This window comes from Ranitomeya variabilis, chromosome 2, assembly GCF_051348905.1.
Source record: "Ranitomeya variabilis isolate aRanVar5 chromosome 2, aRanVar5.hap1, whole genome shotgun sequence".
In the NCBI taxonomy this organism is placed as follows: domain Eukaryota; kingdom Metazoa; phylum Chordata; class Amphibia; order Anura; family Dendrobatidae; genus Ranitomeya; species Ranitomeya variabilis.
The window spans coordinates 168762499-168778356 of NC_135233.1; the positions used below are offsets into that span (position 1 = coordinate 168762499).

Sequence of the window (15858 nt, forward strand, 5' to 3'; positions counted from 1 at the left end):
TGTATAATGACCGCACATGATGCTCCATACTGTATACTGGCTGCACATGATGCTCCATACTGTATAATGGCCACACATGATGCTCCATACTGTATAATGGCCACACATGATGCTCCATATTGTATAATGACCGCACATGATGCTCCATACTGTATAATGACCGCACATGATGCTCCATACTGTATAATGACCGCACATGATGCTCCATACTGTATAATGACCGCACATGATGCTCCATATTGTATAATGACCGCACATGATGCTCCATACTGTATAATGACTGCACATGATGCTCCATATTGTATAATGACCACACATGATGCTCCATACTGTATACTGGCTGCACATGATGCTCCATATTGTATAATGACTGCACATGATGCTCCATACTGTATAATGACTGCACATGATGCTCCATACTGTATAATGACCCCACATGATGCTCCATACTGTATTATGGCCACAGTTCTCCATACTGTATAATGACATACAGGCACGCAGCTCACACACATGCAGCATCACACACACAGTATCACACATACACACGCAGCATCACAAACGCAGCTCACAAACACATGCAGCTTTGACACAAATGCATCACACATGCAGCCATCACACACACAGCCATCACACACACACGCAGTCATCACACACACACACGCAGCCATCACACACACACACACACACACACACAGCCATCACACACACACGCAGTCATCACACACATGCAGCCATCACACACACACGCAGCCATCACACACACACGCAGCCATCACACACACACACACGCAGCCATCACACACACACACACACGCAGCCATCACACACATGCAGCCATCACACACACCCAGCCATCACACACACACACACGCAGCCATCACACACACACGCAGCCATCACACACACACGCAGCCATCACACACACACGCAGCCATCACACACACACACACGCAGCCATCACACACACACACACACACACGCGCAGCCATCACACACATGCAGCCATCACACACACCCAGCCATCACACACACACACCCAGCCATCACACACACACCCAGCCATCACACACACACCCAGCCATCACACACACACACCCAGCCATCACACACACACTCAGCCATCACACACACACACCCAGCCATCACACACACACACCCAGCCATCACACACACACCCAGCCATCACACACACCAGATACCTCATACACACATGACACACACACAAATGCAGCATCACACATCTCACACACACACACACATCACACACACACACAATCTCCTCTGTGGTGCAGGGGCGGCTGATCTGTCCATGTGCAGCTCTTCAGTTTCTCCGGCTGCTCACAGCTCTGCACTGTCCCGGCACCTCCCCCGTCTCTCCTTCTCTGCCGGGATAGCAGCTAAGAGCAGGAGACGCCAGAGCTCTGTGCACACACCTCAGGTAGTGAGTCGCTGACCTCTCATCTTGATCGCTGCTGGCTCTCTTCCTCAGCGTGGCAGCGCCGCACACACAGGGGGCGGGGGCGGGGGAGGGATCGGTCGGGAGGAGACCCAGCATGTATAAGAAAAAAAAAAACAGCCACAAACCTAATCGGGCTCTCTCTACGTCCCGGAAGTGGGCGGGGCTTCACCGGCGGCCGCAAATTCGGGATTTTAAATGCCCGAAGCGGGACAGCGGGACCCCGGTGCCAAAGCGGGACTGTCACGCTGAAATCGGGACGGTTGGGAGGTATGATCAGTGCTCACAAAAGTATCACTGCTGCTGGCAGAGATATTTGGTCCTGGAAGCCCAGAAGGCACAGCAGAAAGGTGAGATTCTGTCACTTGTACCACTTTGTGTTCTTGCTGAGAATGTATGATATGCTTTTGCAGTGGAGTCCGATGGGCCCCAGTGCGAAATTTGGCCCTCCCCACACATACACACACACATACACACACACGTTGGTCAGATGTATGGGCCCCTGTAGTGTTCTAAATTCTATAAAGACGTATGAATTGCCCCCCTTCATTATGTAGTAATGTCCCCCATACTGGTATATATGCCCATCATCCTGGTGAATATGTCTGCATCCTGGTATATATGTCCTAATGCTGGTATATATGGTCCCCATCCTAGTATGTATGGTCCACATGATCTCCATCCTGGTATTTATGCCCCCTTTCTGGTATATATGTCCCTATCCTGGTTTACATGGTCCCCAATCCTAGGCTATGTGCACACGCAGGAAATGTGGTGCAGAATTTTCTGCACTAAATCTGCATCTCCTGGCAGAATCCGCAGGTGCGTTTTTTATGCGTTTTTAGTGCGTTTTTTGTGCAGATTTTACCACTGCAGATTTCTATTAATGGAGGGGTGCAGAAACGCTGCAGAAACGCACAAAAGAAGTGACATGCACTTCTTTGAAATCTGCAGCGTTTCTGCACAGATTTTTCTGCACCATGTGCACAGCTTTTTTTTTTTTCACATTGATGTACATTGTACTGTAAATCACAGCGCAGTTCTGCAGCGTTTCTGCAGCAGAAAAATCTGCTGCAGTTCTGCACCAATTCTGCACTAAATCTGCATCGTGTGCACATACCCTTATTGTGTTTAATTATGCAATAGGGTCAGAACGGGGACACATAAATAGGGTATGTGCATACGATGCAGATTTAGTGCAGAATTGGTGCAGAACTGCAGCAGATTTTTCTGCTGCAGAAACGCTGCAGAACTGCGCTGTGATTTACAGTACAATGTAAATCAATGTGAAAAAAAAAGCTGTGCTAATGGTGCAGAAAAATCTCCATTAATAGAAATCTGCAGTGGTAAAATCTGCACAAAAAACGCACTAAAAACGCATAAAAAACGCACCTGTGGATTCTGCCAGGAGATGCAGATTTAGTGCAGAAAATTCTGCACCACATTTCCTGCGTGTGCACATAGCCTAGGATTGGGGACCATGTAAACCAGGATAGGGACATATATACCAGGAAGGGGGCATAAATACCAGGATGGAGATCATGTGGACCATACATACTAGGATGGGGACCATATATACCAGCATTAGGACATATATATACCAGGATGCAGACACATTCACCAGGATGATGGGCATATATACCAGTATGGGGGACATTACTACATAATGAAGGGGGAGGGGGGCAATTCATACGTCCTTATAGAATTTAGAACACTACAGGAGCCCATACATCTGACCAACGTGTGTGTATGTGTGTGTGTATGTGTGGGGAGGGCCAAATTTCGCACTGGGGCCCATCGGACTCCACTGCAAAAGCATATCATACATTCTCAGCAAGAACACAAAGTGGTACAAGTGACAGAATCTCACCTTTCTGCTGTGCCTTCTGGGCTTCCAGGACCAAATATCTCTGCCAGCAGCAGTGATTCTTTTGTGTGTACTGACAGCAGTGATGGCTCCTCTGGATCCCACTGCTGCTGGTTCTGCATGTGCTGCTGCTCTGGGCTGGTGGGAGGAGTAAGGCAGAATCAGTGAGAGATGAGAGCAGACTAGATCTATCTATTGCTGAGAATGACAGACTGCTGCAAACCACAGATCATCATTTTTGCAGTTTTGCACTAGGTCAACTGTAAATCACAAGTTGATCACATATTATGTGAACATCCTCACCTTACACCTGAAATATAATAGATCTGAAACTTTTGTGATGCTGTAATGGGGAATTTTCCGTGTGGGGAATTTTCCTGTGGGGAATTTTCCTGTGGGGAATTTTCCTGTGGGGAATTTTCCTGTGGGCAATTTTCCTGTGGGCAATTTTCAGGGAACCGTCTTACACTATATATGTATAATAAATATTAATGCATTTCTTGCTGCCTCTTAAAGACACGAGTTTCGGCAATTAATATTTGTTCAGTCTTACTTTTGTTAAGCAGGACTCTTGCAATGTTTTTTTCTTTTTTTTTTCTTTGCAGATCCTATGTGGTAAGGAGATTCCCCGTTGGGTAAACCGGTTGGCATACTTTAGTTCTTGTGTTCCTTTTCTACAAAGCTGTCTACCTAAGGAATGGTTGACGCCTGCTGCCCTCCAATCCAGTGTCAGCCAGGAGCTGCAGGAAGAACTGGAAGAAGCAGAGGATGCAGCCGCCTCAGCCACAGCCTCAACCTCCACATCCCTAATGCCCAGGCCTGGACGACACACCAAGCTATAGGAGAATATTTATAGAGTACTTCTAAGACAACTGACAACAATGTGTTTTCTTTTTGCAAATAAGTGTTTCGATTTGATCTCCAGCAACTGACACTGCTGTTCTTCAGTGATTCTTCCACATCATGACATAAGAGGCACATTCTTTTGACACATTTCTGCTCAGGATCTTGTTTGTATTCAGACAAGGCCACATACAAGGACATATGAACAGTTACCACGTTCCTAAATCTCTGCCCAACATTACAATTTGGCTTCAGTTTGGCTTTCTTTCTTCTTCTTCTTTTTTTTTTTTTTTTTTTTGTTTTTGTACTATTTTTTTTTTTTCTACTATTCAGGAATTTATTGTAAATTTTCTTTTCACCCACATTAAAATATTTCAGCTTATAACTGACAAAGAAGAACCTTTTATGTGATGGGTAACTGACAGGATGGAAAATGTGCTTTCCCTTAACAGTCCAGTCCAGTAGCACCTATATGCAGCACCTACTTCTCAGAAGTGTCCACAAGCTTCTCATAGAAGTATTTTACTGAATTCTACCTGAATATTTGTGGGTAATGAGAAATCTAGTCATTGATCATGTATGTATTGTAACACTAGCCACAGATAGGGTGCTGTGGATTGATTTAGAATGCATCAGCTTTGTGACTTGTTGCATAGTTCTGTATGGCCAGTTATGAATGGAGCTGCAGTAGTATTGATTAGCTTTAGATGTTATCCTAATTTTGGATGGCTGCTGGGGTTCAAAAGGGGTTAAACCAGTTCTACAGTTTGAGATGCATTATAGAGACATCAAAATTCGTCTTAGTCTGAGCTTTGGACCCATCAGATTTTTCAGCTGGAAGTGTTGGAGATGGCAAGTGGACTTTAAGGAGTCTGTATCTTCAGCTGAGCCATCTTCAGCTCTGAGCCCCATGTTAAATCTGCGAAATATCAAGTTTCTGTAACTAGAAGACCACTTTTGTGACTAGTAAATGTTTGAGGGTTTTGTTTCTTACTTAAAATGAACCCCTCATAATCCTCCACTTTGAGTGAAACGAACATGTACTGCGTGTGTTTGGTTTTTTTCTACTCGATCAGGGAATTTTGCTGACATTTTACACCATGGTCGTCTTCAGTGATATTTCCTCATATAATGTGCAGTCTAGCTGGTGGTGAGCGTCACATGTAGTATGCACCTAGTGCGATTTTGTAATAAATTCGGCCCATCTTACTCCAATGGCCCGGTTCATTAAGACTGGCATGTACAACACTGGTCTTAATGAATCAAGGCCTAAGTGTATCTAGTAGCCAGAAAATGATCAGCTTCTTGTAAGCCTTTTAATATACCTTTTCAGATAATTTTTGTCTTTATGTATGAAAAAGGGCATAAACTCCTTAAGGAGTTATTCTGGCTCCACTCACTTTTGTATGGGGAGGTAAGTGGGGCCATTGATGTCATGCCTGCTGAATCCTGCAATCGGCACTTGTCCATGAGTAAGTTTTGTTGTGCTATCACCAACCCTAATCACCTTCTGATATGGAAGAGCCAGGACAATTCTTTAACTGCTCTAGAGCAAAAAACATCTGATTTGGTTTCACAGCATATATGAGGCCTGGTGGACCATGTTTTGAGAAGGTTTGGTCCACACTAGACCTTCTTTTTTTAAAGCAGTTCTCCAATTTTGACAATAACTGTGAAAGGAATCATTATAATAGCTAAACTGATCACAAAATGTTCCTCCTGGGGCCTCTAGAGATGAGCTGTAATTTTTGGGGAAACCTGTCTGAACATGAATGAATTGTTATATCCTGTTGCCTCATTGTGTCACATGGAATAGATCTGTTAGGCTACGTTCACATTTGCGTTGTGCGCCGCAGCGTCGGCGCCGCAACGCACAACACAAACAAAAACGCGGCAAAACGCATGCACAACGCTGCGTTTTGCGCCGCATACGTCCTTTTTTCTATTGATTTTGGACGCAGCAAAAATGCAACTTGCTGCGTCCTCTGCGCCCGGACGCGTGCGCCGCAGGGACGCATGCGGCGCAAAACGCAAGTGCACCGCATGTCCATGCGCCCCCATGTTAAATATAGGGGCGCATGACGCATGCGGCGCCGCTGCGGCGCGGACCGCAAATGTGAACGTAGCCTTAGTGCGATACAAGCTACAGCACATAACACTTCCTGGGATGAATTACAGCATGGCAATCTTGTTCCAGTGGAGAATAATAGATTTAACATATGAATGAGTGTTGGTGCAGTTAGCCATGATCCCTAGTAACTATTTCATTATTCACCCATGGTTGTCCAATGTGTAAGATTAAAGTAATCATTGAAAAATCCAATTTTATGTTAGCCACTTCTAGTTTTTCTCCATGTCCCTGTACGGTCAGACACAGCCATTACACATACATGTGCCCCTGCTGTGTACTAAGATTATCTCAGCACAGGAACATTATTTTTAATCACATCCAATTGTGGATCTTATTTTTGTTCCAAGATCTAGTGGATACATGGAACTTTTGTTCGTGGGAAAACCTCTTTAAAGGGACTCTGTCACCTGAATTTGGTGGGCCCTGTTTACGGTCCGATGGGCGGTGTTTTCTGTTCCTTCATTCACCCCTTCCTTTCCCGCTGGCCGCAATATTGTCTTGAATTTGATTAGGTTTCCTCCGTAGAACACGCGTGCGCAATGCAATCTTGCCTTGTGCAGTATGCTTTGCCCAACTGCGGGCAAAGCCGAAAAGCATTAGTGGCATGCTCCGGCGCACTATGCCCCGGAACACAGCGAAATACTTCCGGGACATAGTGCGCCGGCAACGTGGAAGAAAAAAAAAAAGCTAAACATTTTATTTTGCTATACTGCCGCTTTTACATCCAGTGTCCAGTTTAACATGAAAAATTTGACAGATTCTCTTTAAATTCTTTGTTGATCCCTCTGTTATCATTTTGATCTACTTTCATAAAGATTGTTATGATACAAAATATAGGATTAATATTACGCACTAGACTAAAAACAAAAAATTGCATGACTTGTAACTTACCGTAATTCCCTAATGGCCACCCATTTTGTTTAAAACCCTTTCCATTGGTTAAAATTGATGTTATCATACACTTAATGATTGAGGCTTTTAGTTATTCTTCCATCCATTGCCATGTATAGGGAAGCTTCATATGGGGCATAATTTTCTGACTCAGTTTGCATGTAGGTTTCAATCCTATGCACTGAAGGAGGTGAAGTCCACAATGCAGATGCAGGTCCATTTTGGCTTGGAAAATCTCTCCAGTGTGGAAACGAGTTTTGCTAAAATTCTCTTGTACATGGATTGTACTGTAATATGCTGTGGAGTTTCTGTGAGCAAGTCTGTGGCTCTATATGATGCAGTCCCATGTAGAGCTGATCTCAGAGGGAAAATACAGTCCGCATATAGATACATGGAAGAGGCGGCTTCAGCGCATCCGAAGATTTGGGTGGAAAATGCACGAGAGCCCAGTCGGGTTTATTTATTGTGATTACACTACAGAATGGCACAGGTGGTGCCGGATCTGACTAAGTGAGAAGTGCTGCTTTATTCTGTGTATAAAAAATAGCCGTTAATGATTTAATGAGGGTAATTCGTAGTCTTCTGAGGCTCATATTGAAAGAATTGTTCCTAGTAGTAAGTTATTATGGGGTGTTGCGCTGTTACAGGGTTTAATGGTGGTATATTAGCTGCTGATGTGGCACTGTGGTCATGTTTTGTGTGTGTATCCTTTTGGTCTGGTCATAATTTCTGTAAAGGGAGCATAGTGACCGCCAGCTGTCCAGCCTTTTGTGCATAGTCATTAGTGAATGTGCTCGGACAAGGTGTTATCCGAGCACGCTTCTATGCTAATAGAGTATCTTCGGCGTGCTCGGATACTATGCTTGAGTCACCATGGCTGTTCGACAGCCCAAACACATGCTGGGACTACCTAACAAACAGGCTATCCATGCCGTTGTTGCGGCTGTCGATCAGCTGCGTTGCGAAACATGAAGCCGTGGGGACTAACATAGTATTCAAGCACGCCGAAGGCACACTATTAGCATTGCTCTTCATTGGCCTGCTTAGCACAGTATATTTTTAGGGCTGGAGAGAGTTGTCACATCTTTTTTTTGGCAAGTTGATTTATAGCACTTTTTTTTTTATTTTGTTCAAATATGTTGTTTACGTATCTTCGCATTTATATATCTGAAATGTTATACTTTCCATGTGTAACCCAGTGCATTAATTTGTGAATATAATTATAACAAGGTTTTAGCTTTTATAAATGAGGGTTTTTCTTATTTTATTTTTGCACATGGTATTTATTGGAATATCTACCAAAGGTGAGTATTTTTCCCAGGCTTAGCAGACATTTGTTCAATATAAAATATATATTTTTTAAATTTCGGCACAATTGCGCAGGGTATTCATCAAAACATAGCTTTCCTGACAAGTGCGTGACACATCTTGCATCCTGTATGTATGATCATTCGGGGTATATAAAACAAGTTTCCATAGATTTGGGATAAGCGGGGCATACAGTATACACATTTGGGTAATTTTTATAGGATATGTTCTACTCCCTACCAAATAATATGCATGTTTGCGCTGGTGTCAGGGCTGCCATGGAGCAGTACGGTGGTGCAGTAAAAAGCCATTTGTCAGGGATAGTGACCCAAGCTTTATATTTGAGCACCACACATTGACATAGTCTAGTATCTATTAGTTTTTGTGTCTCCGATCACTGGTGAGGGTTAGCTACTTATTACCTATCCTATTATGTAACCTGCATGGTAGTTAGTGTTTTTACTCATTTGTGTGACCGTCCAAATGGCTTTTTGTTAAATCAATTCTATGGCCCATAACACTCAGGATACAAAGTTATATAATTTCAGTGATGAATGCAGTTTGGTAAAGCAAGCCTAAGAAGTAATGGTGAGAAGTGTCTATTTTTGTTCAGTCGAGAGCCTAGGTCAATTATGATGAACGGCCGAGAAGTGCCCAAGTTATTGTGAGACTGTTGGTTAATAGTAAGCGTGGTGCAATAGGAGCTGTAAAGATACTTCTTGCAACCCAGACAATCTGGTGTGTGTGTGTGTGTGTGTGTGTGTGTGTGTGTGTGTGTGTGTGTGTGTGTGTGTGTGTGTATATTAGATTTTTTTTAAACTCTTTAAAATTTGTTTTCAGTATTACAGTGTAACGAGTTTACGCAGCATTAATCCATCCAGATCAGAAACGAGTGCATTTCCGAATGTCAGCATTCTTGCCCTCAGAAACTTGGTTGTGTTGGGGACAGTTGGCTACTTCCAGAACTAGATCTACTGTACTAGATGATAAATCACACTGCCATGTGTAGCTTTTCAAGTTTCAGACGATACAGCAGGTTTACAGTTGTTACCTTTTTATTCAAGTCTTTTTACTCAATGTATTGAACCCATTTCATAATCTTCTGTTTTGCTTTGGTGTGTTTTGTGTCCAGAAAATGGAATCTGTCAGCAGGTTTTTGCTATGTAATCTGAGGACAGCATGAGGTAGTGGTTTTGTCGAGATGTGTACTATCTAGTTACTCTGAAAGCCTTATTACCTTGTGATTTATCATTCTCTGGACTCCAGGAGCATGTGCATCTTCGCCCAGCTCTGCCCCTCCTGTGATAAGCAGCTCCCTGTCTATAGACATTGCATACACAGATCCTGGTGGGGGCTGGGTTACCTTTCTGAGCTCTGTTTCATTCTAAATCTAAGGCTACGTTCACATTTGCGTTGTGCGCCGCAGCGTCGGCGCCGCAGCGCACAACGCAAACAAAAACGCGGCAAAACGCACGCTAAAACGCTGCGTTTTGCGCCGCATGCGTCGTTTTTGCCCGCAAGTTGGACGCAAAAAAAATGCAACTTGAAGCGTTTCTTGCGTCCAACGCTTGCGGCCATGCGGCGCAAAACGCAGCACAACGCATGTCCATGCGCCCCCATGTTAAGTATAGGGGCGCATGACGCATGCGGCGCCGCTGCGGCGCCCGACGCTGCGGCCCTGACCGCAAATGTGAACGTAGCCTAAGAATGGAGATTTTGTCATAACAACTGCACTCAGTAATCTAAGTGATACATCATGGGATTCAGGATATCTTTGCTTACATAGTGCTGCTCTCAGATGAGGTAGCAAAAACCTGCTGACAGATTCCCTTTGTGGTCCTAAGTGATCTGGGCTTTTTTTTTTTTTACAAGACAATGTTGCATTTATTCTCAAACCTTGTGATTATCTGTGATACCAAAAGGCCAAGTTCCCGTTTTACAAGAAAAAAACCCCCACATAAATTGCTGTGACATAATCTTGGTGCAGACACGTGTGGGGAAAATGCAGTGTTTCCACAAGTGGGAACATGGCTTTATTGGTTATCAATGTAAACCAGCCATAGTAATGGAAATGTTGTACTTTTTTTTTTTTTTTTTTTTTTTTTAAATGTTACAAAGAATATTTTGAAAATGAAGAAAGCCCATACGGGCCTTGTTCAGACAATGCAGCTTTAATGCAAATTTAACTAGCCAATAGAGGGTCCTAAATTAAGAAAGTATGAATGAGACCTCTCCTACACAAAAACTGCATTATGTGAACAAGTCGTCTATCGAAGTTGAGTTATACTATTACGTGATTACAATGTTTTACTTTTGTTTTGTTTCGTTCACATGGAGATTTCTTTGATGTTTTCACTCATGGCTTTATTACCTGTTACCTTTTTGCTGTATTTCTTTAAATTTAACAGACTTTTTTGATAAAATGGTGCAGATACTGCCTTTTATGGGCTCTTTTTCCACCTTCAGAGAAAATAAAACTGTATTTTTTTAAACAATAAAAGAATTGTGTTGGATAAATAAATTTAAATGCAGTTTAAAACCGTTTAGTGTTTTTATTCTGGGCAAACTGCATCTAGTATAATGTTCTGGGGGTCTTTATGGTTTACATGTTTAACTCTTTACAGTCAGGTTTGGTGTGTCTAATATGGTGGACAAAAGCTTGGGAATATGGTAGCCATATTATTCCCCTAGAAGGTCTCTGGGAAAATATGACCTAAATTAGAATAATGCCTTTGTCCCATCCTCTTATCTGGCTAGGAGGAAGATGTGTGAAGGGTGTGAGGTGAGACCTTCATGACATCCCATATAAACTCCTTGACAGATCCCAGGAAGGATCAAGTGAATTGTAGAGCTGTCCTAACTTCTGCTGTGAACTCCTCTGCAAAGAATTGCTCATGAATCTAATCGTATAAGGCTACGTTCACACGATCCGTTTTTTCATCCTTTTTTTTTCCGGTCCTGTTTTGAAAAACCGCAGCTAAATTCAGCGCTGATTTTAGCTGCGGTTTTTTATCCTTTTTCTTCTGCGGATTCCACTGCGGGTTTCCAAATGCAGTTTCCTATTGGTGCTGCTGGAAACCCGCAGCGGAATCTGCAGAAAGAAGTGACATGCTACTTCTTTTTTCTGCAGGCAAAACCGCTGCGGATTTGCCTGTTGAAAAAAGGATCGTCGGCACAGCGGGTCCTTTTTTCCATTGGGTTACATTGTACTGTAACCTACATGGAAAACTGCTGCGGATCCGCAGTGCAATTCCGCTGCGGATCCGCAGCAAAAAACGCACCGTGTGAACATAGCCTAAGAGTTTTATTTATGTATGCTGTTTTTCCTTGTTTTATGCCTTATTTTGTATTTTTGTAAGCACTTTTCTTTTTTTCTTGTATGAAATCTAATAGGTTTGTTCTGTGCTTCTTTTAAACGTACACACATGGACAAAATTGTTGGTTCCCTTCTGTCACTGAAAACTTGAAACTGACAATTTTCAATTTAAATTCACCTGAAGATCAAATAAATAGAAACACTTTTGAATTGTGGTTCAACAGAAAAAAAAAAAGCAAACTAATGAAAACAGCCTGCACAAAAATGATGGTACCCAGAGAGAAGATTAAATATGACTTGACCTTGGGAACATATTACCCTTTTCCAGGACGTCCCCCTGACAGCACAATGGAGGACGTCCTCCTCCTCCTTGCAGGGACAGGAAACACAACACGAGAGGTTAAAAGGTCCCACTCCTCCCCCTTTCCCTCAGTGTTTTTCCTGTCCCTGCATGGAGGGACACACGAGAGGAACAGCGCTATACAGCGTGAAGACTCACCAGACCGGAGGGCTCGGGGGATCGTGCGGCTAGGCCAATATCCTTCCCCCGCCGTATTAAGCCCCAGGCAAGAAACTCCCTGGTGGGGAGTCCCTCTGCCCAGAGACCAGTCGAGCGGACGAGCTCCTGGGTTGAACCGCTTCCTCCCGGGGGGAGGCTCTCGGTTCAGGCGCCAGGAGAAGAGGCGCCGCATGAGAATTATCCGGCGCCAGCAGCAGGCGTGACGGGCGTTCCACAGCGTGGAACGCTGCAATAGGAATCATATACCGGACAGTGCTTCCGGTATCAGCACAGGTAAGGTGACGTCACATCCGGGGCGCGCCTGACGCCCTCTCCTCCTGGCATCTCAGCGTGCGTTCCACTTGGTGGAACGCGGAAGTGAGCGTCCTTAAGGGCGCCGAGCACAGAGCGCCGCAGCGTCTCATTCAGCGTTCCTTCTGGAGTAAGGGGCGCCAGATTTGAAGTGTGGAGGAGCGTTTGAGCTACAGGACACGAGTTGTGGTCTATGCTAGCCAGACGGTCGGAAAGAATGCTGGAGACTAAGGGTGAGTGCGGCAGATGCTGCTATATCCCGCAATTGGTTGCTTATATTTAAAAAAGCTTATTTTATATACGGGGCATTTCTCAACAGAGAATGCGGAGGACAGAAATGAGGAGACTGGGGTAAGTGCGCAGTGCGCATATTACTTACATAAGACCGCATGCAGTCTGAGCCATTCTTATTCTTATTATAGGATAAAGAGGCCACTCAAACTCCCCTTTCTCAGGCAAAAAAGTCGGGCAAAGTGGGAGCAAAATCTAGGAGATGCTCCATGTGCAACATGAAGCTTTCAGAAGCATACAAGAAAGCTCTCTGCAGTTCTTGTATCACTAAGGTTGTCAGGGATGAACAACCAGCAATGTTGTCGGAGATGAGGAGTCTAATCCGAGAAGAAATCCAAAACTCACTGGCCTCTATGTCCCAACGGAATAGGAGCAGTCCAAGTCCGGCTCGTAAGAGACCAAGAAGGGATCCAGAACAGGAAGACCAGGAGGTTTCTTCAGAAGCAGAGTCGGAATACGGAGAGTTTGACCAGGAAGAAGGAGAATTGCCATTGGAACAGGAACAAGGCAGAAGGTATTACTTTCCGGTAGAAGATACAGAAGAGTTGGTTCAAGCGGTCAGGAATACCATGCAGATAAAGGAAGATCCACGTCCAAGATCTAGACAGGATCAGATGTTCGGAGGTCTCACACATCAAGAACAAACAGTGTTCCCGGTGAGCGACCATATTCGCCGTATGATATCTCAGGAATGGAGAGATGCGGAACGAAGGTTGGTGATGTCTAGAGAATTTAAGAACGGTCTTCCATTTAATCCAGACGAGATCAAGACATGGGAAGAAATTCCTAAGGTAGATGTTCCCATAGCCAAAGTGGCAAAGAAGACTTCCATACCTTTCGAAGATTCATCTAGCCTCAAGGATGCCATGGACCGTAAGGCGGATATTCTGTTACGCCGAACCTGGGAGACTTCTGCAGCTCTGATAAAGACTAATATCGCAGCCACGTCGGTGGCAAGATCCATGTTCCTGTGGGTGGAACAATTGGAAGAACATTTAATTAATAAGACTCCAAGGGCTGATATAATTTCTTCCCTGCCTATCATAAAGTCAGCCACGGCTTTCATGGCAGACACCTCAGCCGAATCTGTTAGATTTGCGGCCAGAAATAGCTCTTTGTCAAACGCAACCCGTAGGGCCATTTGGCTTAGATCTTGGTCGGGGGATAATGCATCCAAAAACAAATTGTGTGCCATTCCATTCACAGGTTCTAGGATATTTGGTCAGGCTCTAGACGACATACTAGAATCGGCAGCTGATAGTAAAAAAGGGTTCCCTGAGGATAAACCTAGGAGATTTCAGCCCTTTCGGAGGAGGCCACTTCCCCCCCCCCTCCCCCCCGCAGACAACCGGAGTATAGAGAGCAGTGGAGATCAGGCAGAGGAACATTTAGGAACTCTTACACCCAGAACAAAAGGGGAAGATCCTCCCTTTTTGGTTCAAGTTATAGACCAAGAAAGCAATGACGCCATGGGAATAGGCGGGAGACTAAGATTCTTTTTAAGTCACTGGAGTCAGATCTCAGTCAACAGTTATGTCCTCAAAATAATCTCAGACGGTTACAGAATAGAACTGGTCTCTCATGTACCGCAGAGGGTTATAGCACCAACAGTGGTAGCTACAAATTCCCCTATGTTCTCAGACCTGCAAGATCTGTACAAATCCCAGGTCATAGTTCAAGTTCCCTTTCCAGAATTAAACACAGGTCATTATTCCTCCCTATTCTCGATTCCAAAGGCGTCGGGAGAATCCCGTACAATAATAAATTTGAAACCTCTGAACGTATACGTCAGGTACAAAAAATTCAGAATGGAGTCAATCAGGTCAACCATTCATCTGATAAACAAGGATTCGATGATGTGCACTCTCGACCTGAAGAGTGCGTATTATCAGGTTCCGATTCACCCCTCTTCTCAGGAGCTTCTGAGATTCTCAGTGAGTTTTCCGGACCAAACCTGCCACTTCCAATTTCAATGCCTCCCATTCGGTCTAGCATCTGCTCCAAGAATCTTCACAAAATTAGTAGCAGAAGTAGTGGCGTTCCTAAGAAACCAAGGAATAACAATAATTCCGTACTTGGACGATTTTCTCATCGTAGCACAGTCCGAGATCATTCTGCGGCAACACACAGATCGGGTCATAGCAGTATTGGAACAACTAGGATGGGTCGTAAACCAAAGAAAGTCCCATCTAAGACCAGAGACCCGAAAAAATTTTTTGGGAGTACTTTTGGATTCTACAACCAGACAATCCTTCTTGCCAAGGGACAAACGAAGCCCATTAATAAAGATGGTGCTACAGTTTCAAAGAAAGCCAGTTACGATAAGAATGGCCATGGAAATCTTGGGGAAGATGACAGCGTGCATCCCTTGTGTCAGATGGGCTCAAGCGCACTCAAGACCCTTACAAGAACAAGTACTCTCGGTATGGGATCGTTCCCGGTCATCATTAGACAAGAAGATGCTTCTATCAATGAAGGTAAGAAGTTCACTGCGATGGTGGACCCGGGACGACAATCTAAGAAGTGGAGTTCCTTGGATATCTTCCCCTTGTGTGGTAATCACCACAGACGCAAGTCAGTGGGGATGGGGAGCACACCTAGGAGGAAAATTCTTTCAGGGCAAGTGGCCCAAAGAAATCAGTCAGATGTCGTCGAATTACAGAGAACTATACGCAGTTTGGGAAGCTCTCAGAAGAAACTATTCATGCCTAAAAGGCAAGCACGTAAAAATCCTGTCAGACAACGTGACAGCAGTATCCTTTTTAAGACATCAAGGAGGTTCCAGACACAGGGCGCTTCAAATTCTAGCGCAAACAATATTCACATGGGCAGAAAACGTGGTCCTGTCGATAACAGCGGTTCATCTAGAAGGTTCCCAAAACATTCTAGCCGACTATTTAAGCAGAAAGAAGGTTTGTCCGACCGAATGGGAACTAAATCAAGA

At 44.2% G+C, this 15858-nt stretch overlaps 1 protein-coding gene across 2 annotated transcripts in view; it reads left to right on the plus strand.

Annotated features, from left to right (window-relative positions):
• DESI2 (desumoylating isopeptidase 2) overlaps positions 1–9910 on the plus strand; it is a 65602-nt gene extending 55692 nt beyond the window's left edge. For both annotated transcript variants that reach the window (XM_077283155.1, XM_077283154.1), the window contains 2 exons: positions 3929–5991; positions 6299–9910. In XM_077283155.1, the coding sequence (XP_077139270.1) occupies positions 3929–4165 (237 nt within the window). In that variant the 3' untranslated portion in view covers positions 4166–5991; positions 6299–9910. The remainder of the gene's footprint in view (positions 1–3928; positions 5992–6298) is intronic.
• Positions 9911–15858: the final 5948 nt, after the last annotated feature.